The 20,332-nt window shown below is 34.0% G+C and overlaps 1 protein-coding gene across 3 annotated transcripts in view; it reads right to left on the bottom strand.

The window, feature by feature from the left end:
- The window catches only part of LOC128984463 (5-aminolevulinate synthase, erythroid-specific, mitochondrial-like), a 34,156-nt gene that overhangs the window by 12,719 nt on the left and 1,105 nt on the right, over positions 1-20,332 (bottom strand). The window contains exons 1-6 of one of the 3 annotated variants that reach the window (XM_054403788.1): positions 13,318-13,449; positions 10,995-11,294; positions 8,767-8,835; positions 4,983-5,193; positions 1,650-1,834; positions 863-1,074 (exon numbers count right to left, since the gene is read on the bottom strand). In XM_054403788.1, the coding sequence (XP_054259763.1) occupies positions 863-1,074; positions 1,650-1,834; positions 4,983-5,193; positions 8,767-8,835; positions 10,995-11,259 (942 nt within the window). In that variant the 5' untranslated portion in view covers positions 11,260-11,294; positions 13,318-13,449. Of the gene's footprint in view, positions 1-862; positions 1,075-1,649; positions 1,835-4,982; positions 5,194-8,766; positions 8,836-10,994; positions 11,295-13,317; positions 13,450-20,332 lie in introns of those variants that run through there. The other 2 variants (XM_054403795.1, XM_054403804.1) reach the window with 2 other exon arrangements.

The following is a 20,332-nucleotide window of genomic DNA, read 5'->3' as shown; positions in this document are numbered from 1 at the left end:
ATTTTAGGTGCCAATTGAATATTAATAAAATATATCAGGACAACGACTAATATTGGAATAGTATATTTCATCACAACTACTGAAAGTGCCATTTTTCTGTGCGTGTTTAAGTTTCATGTGCAAGGCAAAGATGAACACAGGAATACCGAATTTGCCGTGTGTGATAAAGCCCAGAATGGTAGAATGAGTTTCACATATGAGGTGAAGCTAAGGTCGGGAACAATTGGAGCAAGCGCCAGAAAATTACTTTCAGTATAAGTTATGAACGATACTTTTCACCACGGCACAACAATACACACTCACAGAATAATAGACCTCAGTAAGATTAAAACTTTTGTATTTCTCAATTAAAATTATTTTATAATAATAAAAGCAAATAAGTAATAGTAAGTAAACCAACTTAACAAAGTAAAACTTATGCTGCATACATTTAGCAGGTTAAACAGTAACAACAGCTGATTTAAATTATGAAAATAACCACTAGAGTGCTTAGTGGACAAATGGAGAACTGATTGAGAGTAAGCGAAATTGTTCTTCACTTGCTCTGAATTAGAGCTTGGGAAACATTTGTCAATGAACATTTTAAGGACAAACGTTAAGTACGTCTGTCAAATGACTCAAATAATAGTAAATGGCATAATATTTTTAATCCATTACTGAGACGCCAAGGTCTGAATTTTTAATTGTCTATTGTTTAACACTGTTTAGGTATTAAGAGTGCTTTTCTTCAAATAGTCTTTTAGTTAATTAAGTTTTTTCTTGGACAGTGAAAAAATGATAACAATTAATTGTAATTAATTAAGTTGGTTACGTAATCCTGATTTTAGTACTATTTTCATAATAAATTTAACATTTAACTGACCTGACAAAGCTCATCCAAGGGGCAAATAGCACCCGTCATGGAATGGACCGTCTCAAATGCTACAATCTTGGGCACATTCTTGTCTACAGTAGAGAGCAGCTCAGCAAGGTGGGTCGGATCATTGTGGCGGAAAATGTGCTTAGGAACTCTGCTGTTGCGGATACCCTGAATCATAGACGCGTGGTTCCCCTCATCCGAGAAGATATGACATCCTACAGAAGAAATATAACATAAGTCATCAAATATTGTAATGGTTGCAAACCATGAGATGGAAGATGAAAACTCCAGAGTGAATTGGTAATGATGACTAATAAATTCAGAATATTGATATATAAAACTTATTTACAACAGGCAAGACTATGTTTTGCAAGTAAGAGTTGGTTTTGTCCTTCTGCTGAAATGTAATGTACATCAAAACCATGTCAGTAAATTCAAGAGTTACATTTTTCTTGCAATACGGTTCTTCGTTAATAATTTTGCAATAGTCTTCATTCATGATATTATCTCAAATTGAAAATATTATCGTAAATTGAATTTGAGATGTAATTGATCCAAATTGTTTACAGAAAATTTACCATACCCCATAAGGGATTATAATAAGATATATGAATCAGCGATGTATTTTTCTGCTTGTCATACTGATCCTAGTGTTTAAGGAGAAAGATCCAATTTTGTATTACTGTGTATCACTATTTAAAGTTGTTTGTACATTTACAATTAAAGTTAGAACAGTTACTTAACTCTATGAATACAACTTAAACAAAATCTTATACGTTTTTGAACACACCTGGTAGAGCCTTGGCTAAAGTAAACAATGTTGAATCATTTGCTACAAAACAGGAGGTAAACAAGAGAGCGGCTTGTTTCTGGTGCCACTGGGCGAGATCTTGCTCCAGGTTCTCAATGAGGATAGAGTTGCCAGAAATGTTCCGAGTTCCTCCAGCCCCGGCCCCGTAAGTGTCCACAGCGTCCCTGGAACAACCAATGAGGTTGTAGAGTGCCAAAAAGGTATAAATAGTTTATAGTTGTAGCAGAACAAAATGTTTGTTAACAGTGTCACTACATCTTAAACAGTGCTGCAAAGCTGTGAACTGGATTACAAAACTTTGAACAACTCAACAAAGTTGTACAAAATACTAAAGTTGGGAACTGTGTTACAATGGTTTCCAGGGATACTCCTTGCCTTGAATGTCTATATTTTTATTTTATCAATACTTTTAATAGTTAACAGTGAAATGACTTATAGACGTTGATCTAACAATTAATCTTATTAAGTTCATCAACCTTATTTTTAATTTAAAAGTGTCTATCGAGTCTAGATAGTTCTTCAGTCCTACAACATTCATCAACTAAGCTTTTTTGTCAATAAACTATTTATTTTCCAGTTTCTGATAATCATAAGTTTTGCCTTTTTTTGGTTTTCTATAGTTTTATAGTTTTTGTGTATTGGTTTTTACTTTTTGCACCATTTATGTATATAATCAACTTTATATAGTAAATGTGTACTGTAGAACCTCGATAACAAGACTCTCATAGGGACGATTAAATATGACTTGATATCAAGGTTGACTTCTTATCGAGGTTTGAGTAACATGTGATAGATAAGTGGTTAAATAAATAAAAGAAAGAGGTTTTGAAAATGACACTTGTTATCAAGGTTATACTGTATATTCATATTTAATAACATAAATTAATATGTTAACATATTCAAATTTGAAATGTTATACAGGGTGTCCCGGAACATTCTGGACCATAGACAAGTCAAAATATCATATCCAAAATTTCAAAAATACCGTATTTTTGGATAATTTAATATTTAAATAATACTAAGCAGCTCACTGATTTACATTATAACAGTTGGTATTGACATGAACACATTTTCTTACAAATTAGTTTTCTCCCTTATTTTATGAGCCGATTTTTTAAATTTTGGTGTCAACAGTTTTTTAATTGAATTCTCTTTTAACTACATAATCTACCAACACACCAGATTTATGTTATTTACCGGATTTATGTTTTTACATAATAGTTGAAATTTTTTCATTTGAGGTTTTTGAGATACAGTTGAACCTCGTTTGTACGAACCTCGATAAACCGAATTCCTCGATAAGACGAATTTTTCTTAATCCCCTTGACACTTTCATATAGGTCAATGCTAAAAACGCCTCTATACAACGTAGTAATTAAGTTAAAAACCTCCATAAGACGAATTTGTTTGTGACATGGACTAGGACTGATTAACCTCTATACAACGAATATTCTTAGCACAAAACCTCTACAAGACGAACGTGACCTCTATAAGACGAATTTATCATAATCTTAACCTCCATAGTACGTAGTTTGTACTCCAAACAGAAGCTTGTCTCAACATGAAACCCCCACCCATCCCTCCTCCTTCCTCAGTCATTGTTTTTGGAGAAACCTTGGAGCGAGGAGAAACCTCTATAAGAAGAATAACAGCAGCATTAAACCTCGATAAAACGACCCTCTTTATTAAGAATACCTCTATAGTACGAATTTTTCCCGTACCCCTTGAAATTCGTCTTATAGAGGTTCAACTGTATTTATTATTTACGTTTTAAATTTTTAAGTGACCGCCATTTTGAAAATGAACACTCTTACAAAAATATTTTTTTTTTAATTAGTTAAGGTAATAAATAAGGCTATATAACAAATTTCATTTTTTTTATAAATAGCTGTTTTTGAATTAAAAATGTTTTTGAAAAAAAAACAACAAAAAAGCATCTATACGAGTGTTTTTGATATTTGGAATATGATATTTTGACTTGTCTATGATCCAGGAGTAATACCTGAAAAGTTTGTTAGAGTTATGAGTTTGAATATTTCAAATGAAATTTAACTGTTAACTTCAATTTTGAAATGAGATAGTCACAACAGAAACTTTCAATTGTACAGCAATAGGTAGTAAGGTGACAGTTGTTGTCAGTTTCTACATGGAGGTGGCTGTCTGCCTAGCCACTTGTGTATTCATGAGCTTGGCTTATATTCAACCCATATGAAAGTCAATACCGCCTCTTTCTATTTATGGATGCACTAAATCTAAAACCTAACCTTACCTACTGAATGAATGGGGCTTGCTTCTTTCTTTATGGATTCAGTAGATTATGAACTTCCTGTCATTCGGTGTGAATTATTCATCCATCTTAATGACGTTTTTGGCAAGTTCCCAAAACATTATAAAGAGAATTTTTGATGTTAAGTTTGCCTATTTTAAAACTTTTGTAAAGTTGAAATACTGACAGCCTCTAAAGTATACATAACTTTCTTAATTTCATCCGTACTGTATTAATTTCATTTGTACTTTTTTACAGTACTTAAGTTAGAGTTGTGTACGGTATTTGAATTTTTTTATATGTTCTTGTGTAGTACATATAAAATGTAGCGTATATCTTTTTACTATGATGATGACAATGCCAATTACAATATTGCATTGTTCAAAGACTGAATAAATAACTATTCATTGTAAAATCACATGATACCTTATTTGTGAAACCAGAGACAATAAAAACATATCAAATAATGTAATATGATATGATTATATTATATGAATGAATAATGATGATAAGATATGAAAATGGAAAAACCCCTGAATTTAGAGTACACAAAGGGCTATCAGCCGCTTGTTGGTGTTGGAATGAGGACAGCAGTGTTTGTTTGTGTTTTGCGAGTGTGTGTGTATTGGGAAGAAGGTCTGTTATCTTTTGGGGGAAGGGTGGTGGGAGGAGGGGAGGGATCTACCGTTTGTCCAGTTGTTAAATAATATTATGTTAGCCACCAATCACTCAGACCACCAGCATAGCTTTCAACCTGCTCAAAATTCTTTTTCTTTCATCTTTTAAAAAAATTGTCAAAAATATATCGATTCTCTCCCATATACAGGAGTGAATTCTCCTTTGTGGGATATAACTGTGTTTGGTTTGATTTAAAAAGCGTTTAACAGAAACTTGTTATATTATTTAAAAAACTAAAAATATTGTAAATATCTTTGTACAGAGATTAAATTATGTAATATTTTAATTGTTTTTGCAAAATAAATGATATTTAGATTTGAGGGTTTGCAAGTTTTGGGTAGGAATAAACAAATGTTTTCTTGCAGTACCTGACAGCTTGTTTGATGGTTGGATGACAGGACATGCCGAGATAGTCGTTGGCACACCACACAGTGATTGGTTTCTCTCCGTAGCTGTACTCGAGGGCAGAGGGAAACTCCGAAGCCAATCTAGCCACCTTCTTGAACACCCTGTACGAGTGATCACGCTTCTTTCGCATTATCTGCTCGTGGAAGAAATCTTCATAGGGGAATGTACTTTCTGTAAATAGAAGGAAAATTATATAAATAGTCTTAACATTATACAAGGGCAGTTCGGAAGATAAAAATAACCTACATTTTCTTCTTTTGCGGGAAGTGAAAGGGGTAGCGCCGCCATCCTTGTGGCTGTGCACATCGCAGGTCAGTCGGCGTCCAGCTGTGGTAGTGTAACGGTCGTCTGAGCGCTAGTTTTTTTTCCGTTGCTAGTCAAATGAATACTGCAAACGAAAATCCCGCCAAGTGTGAAGTGCATCCTGTGATTAAATTTTTCGTAGCTAAAACAGTTTTCGGCATCAGCTATTCATAGAGAGCTTTGTGTTCTGTATGGACCTAAAATAATGAGTGAAGGAGTTGTTTGGGAATTGGTTCCCTTGTTAAAAATGACCGAACGAACGTGCATGATGAAGAAAGAAGTGGCAGGCCATCAGCGGTCAGTGACGAATTGGTTGAGAAAATCGACACAAAGATTCATGACAACAGACAATTCACAATCTCAGAACTTTTGGACGAATTTCCACAACATTTTTTTAAAAAAACTTGACTTTTCTGTATGAGTGACTAACAGGTTAGGTTACCATAAATTTTGTGCTTGGTGGGTCCCGGAAATCCTTTTGGAAAACCACAAGACTCAACGAATGACCTTGGCTCTGGACTTTTTGACTCAATACGACAAGGAAGGAGAAACCTTTTTGAACCGAACTGTGACTAACGATGAAACCTGGGTAAAACACATGAATCCTGAGACTTCTAAAGAACAGTCTAAGTTGTGAGGTCATTCGGCATCATGACACAAACTAACAAAAGCCCGGCAAGATTTTTCCAAGAAAAGCTCATGGTAACTGTGTTTTGGGACTCCCTTGCTGATGTTTGAATTTATGGAATGTGGTGCAAGAATCAATGCGGATTTGTACGTTGAAACTCTGAAGAACCTAAGACAGGCAATCCAAAACAAACCCTGCGGTCCTCTGTTGTCAGGCGTCGTTCTTCTGGATGACAACGCACGCCCTCATACTGCCTAGAAAACCATGGACCTTTTGGACCACTTCAAATGGGATGTTTTTTCGCATCCTCTAACATGTCCTCATATACCATCTCTTCAATCACATGAAAAAATTGCTGGGCTCCCGACGATGATGAAGAACTGAAAGATGCAGTCACGGGATGGCTCAAGGCACTGGTGGGTGATTTTTTTTCAAGAGGGAATTTCAAAGTTAGTCCATAGATATGATAAGCATTTGAATGTCCAAGGAAACTATGTTGTAAAGTAGAGGAAAGCCGTAGTTTTAAGATGTATATATAAAAATGTTGTTTCTACTCGTGTTTTATTTATAGAAAAACTGGGGTTGCTTTCCAAACAGCCCTCGTATATAATCCTGTGAGTTTCTGGATTTTACATATATAAATTATAGATATTTTTCACCCTAACAACCAGATTGGTAGATTGGTTATATGATGAGTGGCAGTAAAGTTAAAGAGTTGCTACCACGATAAATAATCTCAAATAATATGGAATAGTCCTAAATATTTTGGTTCTGTTCAAGTATTTTCAACATCATTCAGTCTTTTTTATAGATCTTGGTAATACAGCTTTATTTTAATGCTATAACATTGTAATTTTAAAACTAAAGAGGAAATTTTAAATCTAAAAAATTTAAGAAATGCAATTAAAATACTTATTGCAAACCCAAAATAAATAAATGGTAATTTTGAATGTTTGTTTTGTTGGATATTATGTTTCTATGTTAACTCTAAAACAAACAAAATTTGTATTAATGGATATTCCAATAAAAAGTAGTGACATCAGGCAATGTAGTGAACACCAACTTGAATAGAACATGAAGTTATCAATGTAAACACGTAGATGCTATAGCAAACACATTGCATGATAAACAATTCATAGACGTTTCTTGTTGAATGGGTAAGGTTTTCAGTAACAATGGACAATGCTAATCTTCCAATTGAAATAAGGTGCTTTTAGGTTACCTAAGCCCATTTCTCTATTCATCTAAGGAACTATTTTCCAAGTATTAAAAAAATCGCTGGAAAAAATCATAGACAAATAGAGGTTTTCACGTAATATATGCTTCGCATAAAACCGTTTACAAGGAATAGAGTTGAGATTTTCAATACTGTACTAAAAAAAAGGTTTGAAAAATAATATAAAAACACATCAGTTACACCTAAAAAGAACATCATGTAGACAATCAAGAGGGATAAGGGGGTACTTTTTAATTGGGTCGGAATCATAGTGATGGCTATACGTTTATATACAATGCACAAAGTACATACACATTCTTACGCGTTTTAAATAAGATCACTAATTTTGTAAATAGCATGTTGGGTCCATGAACCTGTCCACTTTTAGGGAGAGCCAAATCAAACATAATCACAATACCAGAAATAGAAACATCACTAAACCAGTAGTTTACAATTTACAAATATTCTAGTAATCACTATACACTATAATTTAATTAAGTCTATTTGCATTTTTATGTATTTCTGAAAGGTTTGGTTGTTTTTATGTAAAAAAAGAAGCAATTTAGTTTTGCATCTAAGATTTAACCCTTGACAATATGACCTGTCATTTGATGTACTGACATGTAATTCAATAAATAGATTTTGGTAAAGTGCCACTACAGCTAGCTTTGTCCATTCCAATATTCTTATGTCTTTCAATTAAGCATGATTGCAAAATCAAACTAAATGTGAAATCAAATTTTTATCTTAATTACTCTACACTTTGATCTAAACTGACAGATTGGAAATATTTCTCTCGGATATTTTTTGTGGTTATAAAATTATGTAATAATCACCAACAAGGAAATAGATTTTTTCTTGTAATAAAATTCAATTTGATCAGATAAAAATATGGGACTTCGGTCTAAACTGGTTATCTGTCTTCTAATGTTTCTCTGGTAGTCATTTGTTGTTTTTCTTGTTCTATTTGTCATTTTATGGAATAGTTGCATGTTTAATTTTTGCCTGGTGAGATCAACAGACTTTTTTTATTAATTGACTTTATTAATTTTTTTCCATTGGACTCAATTTCATATTTTTTCACATTTAGATTTATTGTCTATGTATAATAACAATGTATATGTGCTACAATGCAGCAAAAATAAGAAAAACCCATTTTATATTAATCTCATCAATGGTTTATGTCAGTAATAAAACAGTTTCATTTTTAACCCATGGTCTAGGCTCATATGTTTCAACTTTTTGCTTTGGTGTGATGGTTTTGCTTTGTGGTAGAAGAAAAAATTGGTAATATCAAGTTACATAATTAGAAATGTTTGCTGTGGAGTTAGAATGGCTGTTTATTAGATGTGTCACACCATCTGACATGTATTGTTGTCCTTTTTTTATATCAACTAATAAATCTATCAAGAATCATAATTTAGAAAAATTTCCAATCATATATACACCATATTAATACCTCAACAGATTTATGAACTTTAAGTACACAAGCTTAAAAATATGAACACAGGATTAATAGAAGTATATGCATTACAACATAACTATATAAGTAGAACTGAAAATGTGCATGCAAAAGCATTTAAGCTTAGCCCACCACCTTTGTCCTGTTGCGAAGCTTTTTCGGGGGACTTTCCTTTAACATCACCAAGGTCCTCATTCTGCTTGCCTGCCAACATAACATAACTGTATAACACAGACAACACAGACTAGTCAAATCCCAACAACAGACTGTACTTTAGACACTAATCAAACCCTTTCAAGAGACTGTACATAAAACTACTCTAGTCAAATGACTTCATGGTACTGTAAATCAAATACTAGTCAAATCCCTTATAGCCTAATCAAATACAGTAGACTCCCTCTTATCCGGATACCTTTTAACCGGGCTACACTCGGCGGAAATGACATCTCGTTAACCGGAAAAGTTTTATCAGCACATTGGTTTAACCGGAAAAAAATAGATCGGCAGGAAGTGGGCGGTACTGAAACGACTGTTCTCGTGGGAAAGATTTGAGACCAGTGATCACATGTCTAAATACAATGCTTTCCTAATTTTAAGTCAAATATCACAGTAAATGGTCCGTTTTAACGAGTTTTTAGGGATGTCAGTTTAACCGGAAAAACAGTTATCCGGACTGGCCTCGGTCCCGAGGAGTCCACTGGTCCAGTAGGTCCGGGGAGTCTACTGTACTAGTCTAATCGCTTCAAGTTACTGTACACCAAATACTAGTTAAACCCCATCAATCATGCACCATGTACAAATGTTAAAGTAAAATTCTCCATTTCTAATACCGAAAATGGGGGATACTCTCTGGGCATATTTAAAATAAATTTGGTGGCCTCTATTAATCTTGTATTTGATGTTTACATTGTCCTCGACCAGTACATAAAACATATAGAGCAAAGCAAAGGGTGAGCCGGTTAAGTACAAGAATGAACCGAGATAAAAAATATCAACGGCAACACTGGGAGATGAACCTATTACATAGCTGTCTTTGCTTCGTAGTTCGTTGCGCTACCGACTAGGCCACCTACTTACCTCAGTAATTTTAGGCTTACGTGAGGTCAAATATATTTGGACACATTATTAAAGGATAGGTTGTTCACGAGGTCAGTGTTAAGTGGTAGTCTCAAACCAGTCAAAATAACTGACAGTTAATTTAAGGTGGGCGATTTTGTTGGACTGGAATGTTTGAGTTAAATTTAAAACTTTTGGCTCTTGTCTCACTTGGGGATTAATGGTGATTGGTACAGATCATTCAGTAGGCATGCCAGTTCTGAGCTGCCTGTAATATTACATTAAAATTTTTGTTACAATTGTGTAGACCTACTTGAATTTCTTCTATCAATTTATGATTTATTTTGACCTTGGAAAATTTCCAGTGACCAATTTGAACTAGGCCTACTTTGCTGATAAAAGTCAAATAAAATAGTCAAAATAAAGCTCAAACACCCATGGGTCAGTAGTCCTTTTTGTTTAACACGTTCGCTGCTGACCGCTAGATGCCGGGACGGCGCCAGGAGCTGAACTAACGCTCGCCGCTGCGTAAAAATTGCTGCCGATACACTGAATTACAGTAAAAACAACAGTAGCTATACTGGATGGCAATGTTCTGCAATAAAACCGGCTTTGGACATAGTACTAAGTGATTCTGATAGATAGCAGCACTACCCAGGTTGCAGTCGGTAAAGTAGTGTCGCTATCTAGCAGGAAAGAGATGGGACAAAGCCCTGTTCTAAACGACCCTGGTGATGATTTTGGGAAACAATATTTTTTATTGTCAGAAAAATACGTCCCCACGAGCTGCAAAGAAATAATAGGACGCTCGTGATGAGCTGGCTGATCCATGAAAACATTAAACAACAATGAACGGCGACGTTCCGGAACGTTCCTAGCTCCTGGTGCCGGGGCCCGTTTGACGTTCCGGAACGTCCGTAGCAGCGAACGTGTTAAAATAGGTAGGCCTAACACATGCAAGCTATTTCTTTCAACTTATAAAAAGCTAAAGTTAAAATTAAAACCAGCTAAGAAAGATCAAGGACAATCCAACTAATAGGATCTGTTTCAACTGAACTAAGCCATCTTTCTTATTTGGGCTTGAATGTAAAAAAAAAAGAATTCAGTGTATATCCCAAATATAGGTTATACTTGCAGTTCAATTACATTGAGTTACAAATGGCTTTAATACACCCTCAGTATAATTTAGTAAATGATCAAATTAGTTTTGAATACTCTCACAATGTTATCTGTAGCAGAAGATTGTATAGACCTACCCATTTTACGGATGGAATAAGACTAACGATCAAACCATGTGGATTACTTACCAATGGAAGTTTTGTCTGGAAACTCCATGACATCTGCTTGCTGTTCCTGGCTCGCCTCCTTGACCACAGGAGTAGTGACCTCAGCCAGGAAGGGACATCTCGTAGCCAAACCCTCCAATTGTGCGGCTTGATCACTAGAACTGATGCTGGCTGCTAGACGCGACACCACGGGGCAGTGGCTGCCCAGGTTCTTCAGTAGGTTCAGCCCGTAGTTGCGGACATAAGCCGATGGTAAACGGCTCAGGAACGGGCAGGGCATCTTCATTTAGTTATTACCTTGATAATGAACTAAATATGCGTCTGAAAAATAGCAACATTTTTTTACTAAAGCATAGCATGTGATTACCATAGAGGTAGCACTATTAATAGTTGGTAACAACCTTTTTTGGATAAAAACATTTTAGTTATGTACTAAAAAAAATTATGATTTTACAATCATCTTAACTATTTAAAGTGCAAAGGTTGTACTATAAGAGACCAGAGCCATATTCTTAACTTTCCCCTCTTTTATTACCAATCTGGTCCCCAACCCTATGCGACTAGTCTCGTCGTGATGTAAGGAAAAATCCTACCAAGGATGGATTGTTCTGTGATTTGGTTACTTTTAAAATCGAGAAAGCATTAGATTCAGTTAACAGTTGACGGTCCTATGATGTGACAAGTGTAGCCTATAGGCCTAGATGTAACAAATGTGTCCAGCAATATCTTATTCAGTCACACTGTAATCCACAAGCTAAATTTCCATAACTTTGATTACTGCCTCACAGCCAACACCCTGCACATTTTTAAACATCGAGCAAATGTTTACCTCAACTAAACCCTATTCAATCCACCAACCTACTTCTTGTTTGATGATTTAAATTAAATTAAAAAGGCAAACATGAAAACAACCTAAACTTTAAAAATATAACGAAGAATTTTATGAACATTTTTGACTGAATACACTTTCTTGGCTATAACTACGCCCAAAATTAAACTCTTCTGTTTTTTCCCGTAGCATAATTAGCCTAGAAGAAGTTTAACATTCTCCTCAAAACGTTGGAAAGTCTATGTCCTTTCACTTTCATTAGTGCTCAAGTGTAAATAGGCCTATTTTTTCTGAAGTAATCATTTTGCTAAAACTTATTCATAATGTGACTTCTTAATTTGTTGATATCATATTCGGTAGCGGTTAATAGCCCTTGGTAGGGTGGGCTGCAGCCCCCCCCCCCAGTTTTAGGTAACTTAGGCCTAGTAAAGTCTTGAAAGATGTTAAGAATTGTGATTTATTTAATCTAAAAAACATGTAGGCCTACATAGCTTCTACTCTGACAGTATTTTTTATATATTTTTTTTTTTTTTTTTATTAGGGCAAACTTAACTCCGATTGGGATGTTGAAGTGACCATACAAAAATGTTGACAGTTCAATTTCTTGTAATATTTATTTGTTAAAGCAGAAAATGATCAGCTCTAAGAGTGTCCAACGTCACAATTCGAGATACATTTAAATGAAAAATAATTTGGATAAAAATTACAATATTATGTAATGTTAGGTTCAAGGAATTTTTAAATAATGATGTGTTGGCATTTAAAAGCTACGGTATTCGCGGTACCACCAGTACTTGCAGAAGTGCAAGTACTTCTGGAACTGACGTCAAAATGCCGAACTGGTACTTTTGCAATTTACCTATGAATTAGCCTACCTGCGGTGACTAGGAAAATAAGTTATAAGAAGGAGATCCAATTATCACAATCCAACTGTGTACGGACACATATTTTATAATGCTCAATAATTTGTGCTCTGCTGTTCGCTGTTACGATGGCAAGCATTTATTTTCCAAAAGATTTGTTTACTATGCCTAGCCTATGACAGAACCTAACTAAGTTATCATAAATTACAATTTTCTGCAACAAAACTTGGGGAACTAAGTCAGAATGAGTTATTAACGTCCATTGAAGATGATTATCACCTTTACAATGTGGAGGAGAAGGCCTGAGTGTTTATTAAGCCCTCCGATTAACTTATCCAACTAAATGTAAAAGCAATGTAAAACCAACAAAATTAATGGTGTTGATATGTTGTTAATTTTTTGTAAGATTTTTAACTAACTATAGGCCTAGTATACAAAAGAAAATAAAAGAATTTAGTATGCTCAAATTCAAATAATCCCTTAAGAATTAGTTTAGGCATAAGTGTGTGAGAACTGAGAATGTTTAAAAAAAGAATAAAGTCAAGTCTGGAAAAATTTTACTTAGAATAACTTATCTATACCTGATAAATGTATTTATAGTTTATCAAGTATTCACATAGTAATATATTCATCGTTAACTTAAAATTATTACCTTAGCAAACCAGGACCAAAGGTTAGCAAATATTCCTGAACTATGACTATAAAGATGTCTTCATTCTAATTGAGAATTGAGAAAGAGGTTATTGAGGTTATAGAATCAAGGAATGATAGCAGACGACATAATATCTGAAAGGCTGGCAACGTTTGAAAGACAATTATTTATGTACAAGCACTAATATAAAAGTATATATATATTAAAGAATTTGTACTTTCTTAACTGAGTTTTAACTAACTTTGGATACTGCAAGTATAAAACAAATATTTTAGTAACATCTGGAGCTTTTCTAGTTTGTATTTCATGTCTGCTAACGCATGAGTGCGTTGATGTTGACCACAATTCCAGTTTAATATTATAGGTGCATGTTTTACCTTCAAAAAATGTCCCTGTCCGTAGACGGTACGGAAAGTCCTAGACCCGGGACCAATTTACTTTTCAATTGTTATGTCTCCAGAGGCCAAAACGCTATTCGTTAAATTATATAATATGTCTGTATGTGTGTGTATATATGAACGTACGATAACTCTAGTAATTTTGGTACAATTTTGAATTTTTGATGAAGTTTGGCATGAATGTGTAGAGCTGGATCTAGGATGATTGAGCTGGACAAACCCGAATTAGTTCGCGAACCAGCAAGATTGTGTCATGGGAACGGGGTATTGTGATTGCGGAGGTTTGAAGTTCCAAAATGTTATCCTAAACATGGAAATGCCCAAATTACATTGCGGCTATCGTGTAGAGCTTAAAAACAATTTGTACATTAATGCATTGTTGTGCAAATTTAAATTGTCCATGATATTCTTAAGGAAGACAAACTGTCGTAGTTTGCTTGTTTATGGATAAATTTTGATAACATTATTGGGAAATTTTTTTATTTTATCCTATACTCAATAAATTTCTCGATCAATTGAAATTCGTTTAGTCTGCAGGTCTGCGCTGTGGCGTGGGTATTTTGTTTAGTCCTCCTTTTTATTTGCTTTACCTCAGGACATGGAATAGCCATGACCATAGTTTAATCTATGCAATGACTAAATCCTTCCAATCGGTCGTTATAGTTTTAAAAGTGAGTAAAATATTCGTATGAATAAAGAGAAACTATTAAAGTATTTTTTTTTTTTGCTATTTATATATCTCGAGCATACATTTATCACGGGACGCGATCTTTGACAGTTAATTGTTGAATATTTACTTCCCTTTCACTGTTGATTTGCAACCATATATCTAACTTTGAGGAGCGAACTGGTCAAAGGCAGAGAGAGCAGGGCTTAGGTCTCCCGGGGCTTAGGCCCCGGGTTCAAATCCCACCAATCATCTAACACTATTTTATAATGTCGAACCTTCTAGGTGTAACCTAAAGTGATTTGTAAAAAGTACTGGGTTGGAGTATAGCGTCCTAGGATGTGATTGTGAAGGGAGGAAATTATAAACAATCTGTTTAACGGCAAACTATTGTATACTGCAAGTCAATGACTTTCTTATCTGGTCCCATAGTAAAACATAAGTCAAATTTTGATGTCCTGTAAGCCTAGATTGCTTATAATGATAAAAATGTTTCTCCCTTTTTGAGGATAGCTTTAAATAGTACAAATTACTCTTTGGCTATGGCACCAGAGGAAAACAGTGACATGCATACAGTATACAACCTACGACCTAATTTATGACCTAATTTTCAAGTTTTAGAATTTAAAATAATAAAAAACCTAACGCCAACATAAAAGTTTCTAGACGTAAACGTATCTGTTCGGATGTAATTTTTATTAGCTGACCCATAAGAATGAAAAATATAAGGGGTAATTTAATCCCCTCGTCTTTGGTTAAATCTATCAGGACCCCCCCCCCTCCTCCTGAAATGAAACGTTAAAACTATCAGCCCCTCCTTAACAAACCCTTCATTGCATAAGCATAACGTTATTGTATAGATTAAACACTAGTCTATTGTTATGGACTCTGTTCTTAAAGATATATTGAAGAAAAACCCCTGTAAGAATTTGAATTCGCATTATAATGTACAATAATTAACGAACGGTGTTCAGTATAATCAATTTTTGAACCTGAAGCCGCATTCACACGAAGCCAGTTCCAGTTGGCGGGTATGTTACCTGCCTAAAGTAACTTGAAATACACTATAGATACACTATATGGATACTGCAAGTAGACGTCCCATGGACGTGAAACCATCTATGGGAACCCAAATAGGCGGGACGCTAAAAAAAACGGGTTGTTTGGGGGGGTGGGCACGGGGGGCCTGTGTCCCCCAACTTTTGGTAATGTCTTTAATAAAAATACAATTTTAGCTTATTTTTAGACTTCATATAGTGCTGATATGTTGTGCATGCCCCCCCCAATTTTGGTCACGGGACGCCTCCTTGCTAGCAATAAGATTTTTGGTTAATGGCACTTATCATCCAGAAACTGGTGATTTATTGGATGTTAGTAAAGCTGCGGCATGTCAAAAAGTTCACAAAGTGGTGGTAGCTACGATATTTTTGTTTGCTAATGAAACCAAGAATACCTCAAATTTCCAACTCAAAACTATGCCACAAGTATAGAAGAAAAGTTTTTCCTAAATATAGAAGGTTTGTAATACTGTACTAATGTAGCTGATTTAAAAAATCGCAACAACACACAAATACAAATTAAACAAAAAAACCATATCTGTTTACATATAACCATTGTACTATACACCTCTATACTGGTGGAGGTGTATAATCAATGATAACTTGCCTGCTCTACTGGCTTCGTGTAAACGCGGCTTAATCAATGTAAATGTTGTAAAATAACTGTATGTAATTGTAATTACCACGAATCTCAACGACACTACTATTAAAGCCGTCCTCTTATTAAGATTTGTCCCTGAAATAATTAAAATTTTTAATTGGTAGCTATAGAACATTCGTAAGGACGTGCTGTGGCATTTTGATTCAACGCAACGTTTAAAAATTGCAAAAGTAAAATGTAATAAAATTATTACCTTTCAACAATTCGTAACCTTGACAGTGAATGTGTGAGATAATATTTAAAAATATCGGTTGTATCACAATTATTGGCAAGTACTAAATTATAACATTTACTGGCCAACATACCTAATCTTATCACGTTCATGCAATTTAAATTAAGATCGTCTTGAAAAATACATAACTCATCTCCTCACGTTTGGATCAATGCCAAAAATAAAATTATTTGATAACAATATGGTCAACTTTATTTTTAAACCACAGCACATATGAAACAAGGATTATTTTGCATAGTGTACGAGTACGATTCAAAACTTAGAACGGTTTGCCATTAGAAAATCTTATACTAGTATTTTTATTATTGAACAATAGATTAGTACACATTTATCATTGTGAAGAGTTATTAACATTACAATAGAATAGAATGAACGTTGTGTCATATAACAATGCAACGTCACTAACTGTACAGTACCTGTATTTTGCTCTTTCACTAGAAAATTGAAATTAGGTACAACCAGAAAATACGGAAAGTAAATGAAAGATACGTCTTATAACATTTAAAACATATATTTACGCTTATACTGTTACTCACAAGACGGTAAATATACAAAAAAGATGGTAAGGGGTGATCGATTTCGATTGGACACTCCAATCATCATCAGACCTAATAGGCGAATATTCGCCTTATAATGATGTATAATAATGTTATAGAATGATTTTTAAAGAATAAACATGTGGACTTTTTGGGTAGGTTTAACATTTTCTGGTTGTACCTAATTTCAATTTTCTAGTGAAAATGCAAAATACAGGTACTGTACAGTTAGTGACGTTGAATTGTTATATGACACAAACGTTCATTTTATTCTATTGTAATATTAATAACTCTTCACAATGATAAATGTGTACTAATCTATTGCTCAATAATGCAAAAGATAGCAAATACTAGGGAAAATTCAATAATAGATTAGTTTAACATCACTATTTGAAAGTGGACTGAAATTGTCGTAAATTTGTATTTAGATGTTTTTGGGTCATTTATTTATTGACATCGTAGATTCATCGATGTTAACAATAATTGTCAATGTCTCGTCATCGAACTTCAAACCTGGTGTTACACCTGACCCATGTCATCGGTGTAAGACCATCCATGACACCAAACTAGCCTAGATGAACCCAAGGAAACACGGCGGAGTCTACTTCATAGTGAGATACTTATTCATTATGTTCTATATTGACCCTAAATACGTAATGTTTACCGCTTAAATACCTTACCGGTGGTGGTGCCAGTAATGTTCTTTTAATGGTTAATATGAATGATGTAACAGAACACAACGATCAGTAGCATTAGCAAATAAATTGGACCTTTTCCGTTGATTCACTACCACTAGTGTGATGTGGTTAGGTAAGGTGTTTTATTAGGTTAGAATTCTAACTCTATACTAAACTTTACCCTAACTAACCTAACCAAAGTTTAATTCATTACAACTTCTATTGGTAATAATCTATTGCTCTGAATATTAGTGGTTCAGTGAATTAACGGAAAAGGTCCAATTTAATTGCTTTATTTGTAACCTAACACTGTCAAGCGACTAGCGTCCGGCCGTCCGTGAGAACAAACAGCAATAATCATGATTTGCTTTACCGGCAAAATACTACTACTATGTAGCTCTGTCGGTTAACCGCTTGAAGCCGATTATTTACCCTTGTGCTTATGCAATTATTTTGGTTATTAGTGCAATTTTATAGATGCAACTTTTATGACGCATTAGCCTCCCTTGTTTTAATCCACTGCATCAACTATGTTATCGCATGTTCTGTGGTTTGGAAATTTTCTTGAAGGGTGCATAATTAAATCTTTGGGTTCTTTCTATGTTTGAAATTACTCAGTATTCATATATTATATTTAAATGTAGCACGATTTTAAATCAATATGTATTATATGTAACTTTGTATTAGATCCTGTCTTGCAACGTTTCTTAGATGACTAACTTATCAACATGTTGTTTTGTTTTCTGTCTGTTATCAATAATTGTTAGTTTCATTAATTTTCTGCCTAAATTCAAATAAATGTGACTCATAATTTTGTTTTTATTCGAAGTGCTTTTGACAATTAAGATAAGTTTAAACCCCTCTTTTTTCGTTTAAAAACTGCAAAATTTTCCAGGGGAGGACCCCCGAATATTGTAAGAAGAATAAAGAAAGCACCTAAACATCTTTAAACTTTGTTCGTTATGTGCTAATCAATATAATTATGTTTTTGATTATTTGTTTTCTCGCATGTATACGTATACGCAAATACTCGAACGAGATGACTAACTATGTTGTGTACAAAATATTCAGGATAAAATGAAATATTCTACTTATGATGAATTTTACTTATAATAAAGTCTGTTTAAAGACTGAATATCAGAGAACTAAAGTACAGTACATATCTTAATCAGGATGTAGTTTATTACGTAATTACTTACAGTCTACCAACAGCTTATTTTTAAATGCATTGTTTACTGTACTGACAGGAAATACGTATTCGAACCTAATATATAGAGATGGATTCAAAAGAAGCTTACCATTTGGTTTTAGGCAATGATACCTTTTCAAGACAGTTTTTTCGAAGCTGCGTATGAACAATATTTAGTTTTTCGTTATAAACAGCTGTTTACCTGTTTGAGCTGTTTATCGGTTTTTGTTATTATTATTACTTCAATTGTGTTATCTTTCATAATAGCGCTGCCAAAAACGAGACTTCATTTTATGTTTACAATTTCCTTCCATTATTCATAATACCGGTATGTCACCTCTCTAAATAAAGTATTAAACATAAGAATAAATTAAATAACTTCAAGATACACGATAAACAATGTTTTTTTTTAAAGATACATAAGTACAATGTTTTTTTTTAAAGATACATAAGTTCAAACATATGATCTTATCACAACATACTGGTACAATTTAAACGTAAATCCAAATAAATCTTGAAAATCTACATTGCTATCACTAATGACGGAAAACTACTTGTATATTTTTACTGTTTATTTAATATATTTCACTATCTACACTGTATTAAAGATTGAATGAATAGGCCTAGTCTAGTACAAACTAACCGGAAGGTTTCGACGAATTGTATTTGTCACAACGACCAATCAGATATTTATTTGACCACAAAAATGTGTAATTTAAACCGAATGATTCTCTTTCCCCCTTGTCAACTGTCAAATGACTCAGCAGAATAGAATGACTTGCTGATCGTGTTACAAACACTTAGGAATCGGCCACGCGTCAATCATGACCTGCCTTGAAATTCAGATAAAGATGGCAATACCCTCATCACAGCACTTGATAGCTGAATATCATTTACAAACCGGATGTGTTCACGTTTTCGTGCGCGTTTCTACGGTTTGTAATCATGAAGTCGACTATCCAGATCGGTTGTCATTGTTTTTTTTCCAAACGGAAAATTCTCTCACGTATCCTGTTATTGTCTCATTCTGAAGTTTCCAAAACTGCATCATGTAGTTTATTTTTAGTATTTTGGAAAATAAAGGTGATTATTATTGTAAAAATGCGTTGTTAGTCGTTTGATTAAATGAATTGCACACTTAGGTTGTATTATCGATAAATAAAACTCCTTTAAAACTTTCCAAGTGTTTAAACATCAAGATAGGGAAGGTCACCGGTTCGATTCCAAGAAAAGTCATTAGCTTTTTGATTAGTCGAAACCAACCCCATCTGTCCTTGGTCATATTGGGCTTTTCACAAATCACCAGTTCATTGGTTCCTGATTAGAGAAACGATCTTAGTCAGTAACAATAAACACATCAGTCTTATCTTGCATTCATATTTGGATTAAATCTTTATATTTACTACATAAAACTAATATAAATATATTTTGTTCCAATTAAATAAGGTATACTTTCTTAGTTTCGACTGTAGATATTTCATTCCTCAGATGTTTTAATGGTTATGAATTTCAGACAAAATCAGATTTAAATACGATTCCCAGCCCCCATATTTGCACTTTTATGGAATAAGCTAAGTGTAGACCACTTCAGCACCCA

This window comes from Macrosteles quadrilineatus, unplaced genomic scaffold (assembly GCF_028750875.1).
Source record: "Macrosteles quadrilineatus isolate MER2022 unplaced genomic scaffold, UCM_ALF_1.0 Scaffold_1__1_contigs__length_201487025, whole genome shotgun sequence".
Taxonomy (NCBI): domain Eukaryota; kingdom Metazoa; phylum Arthropoda; class Insecta; order Hemiptera; family Cicadellidae; genus Macrosteles; species Macrosteles quadrilineatus.
The sequence above is the reverse complement of the archived record's forward strand: the minus strand, read 5'-3'. Positions and strand labels throughout refer to the sequence as shown.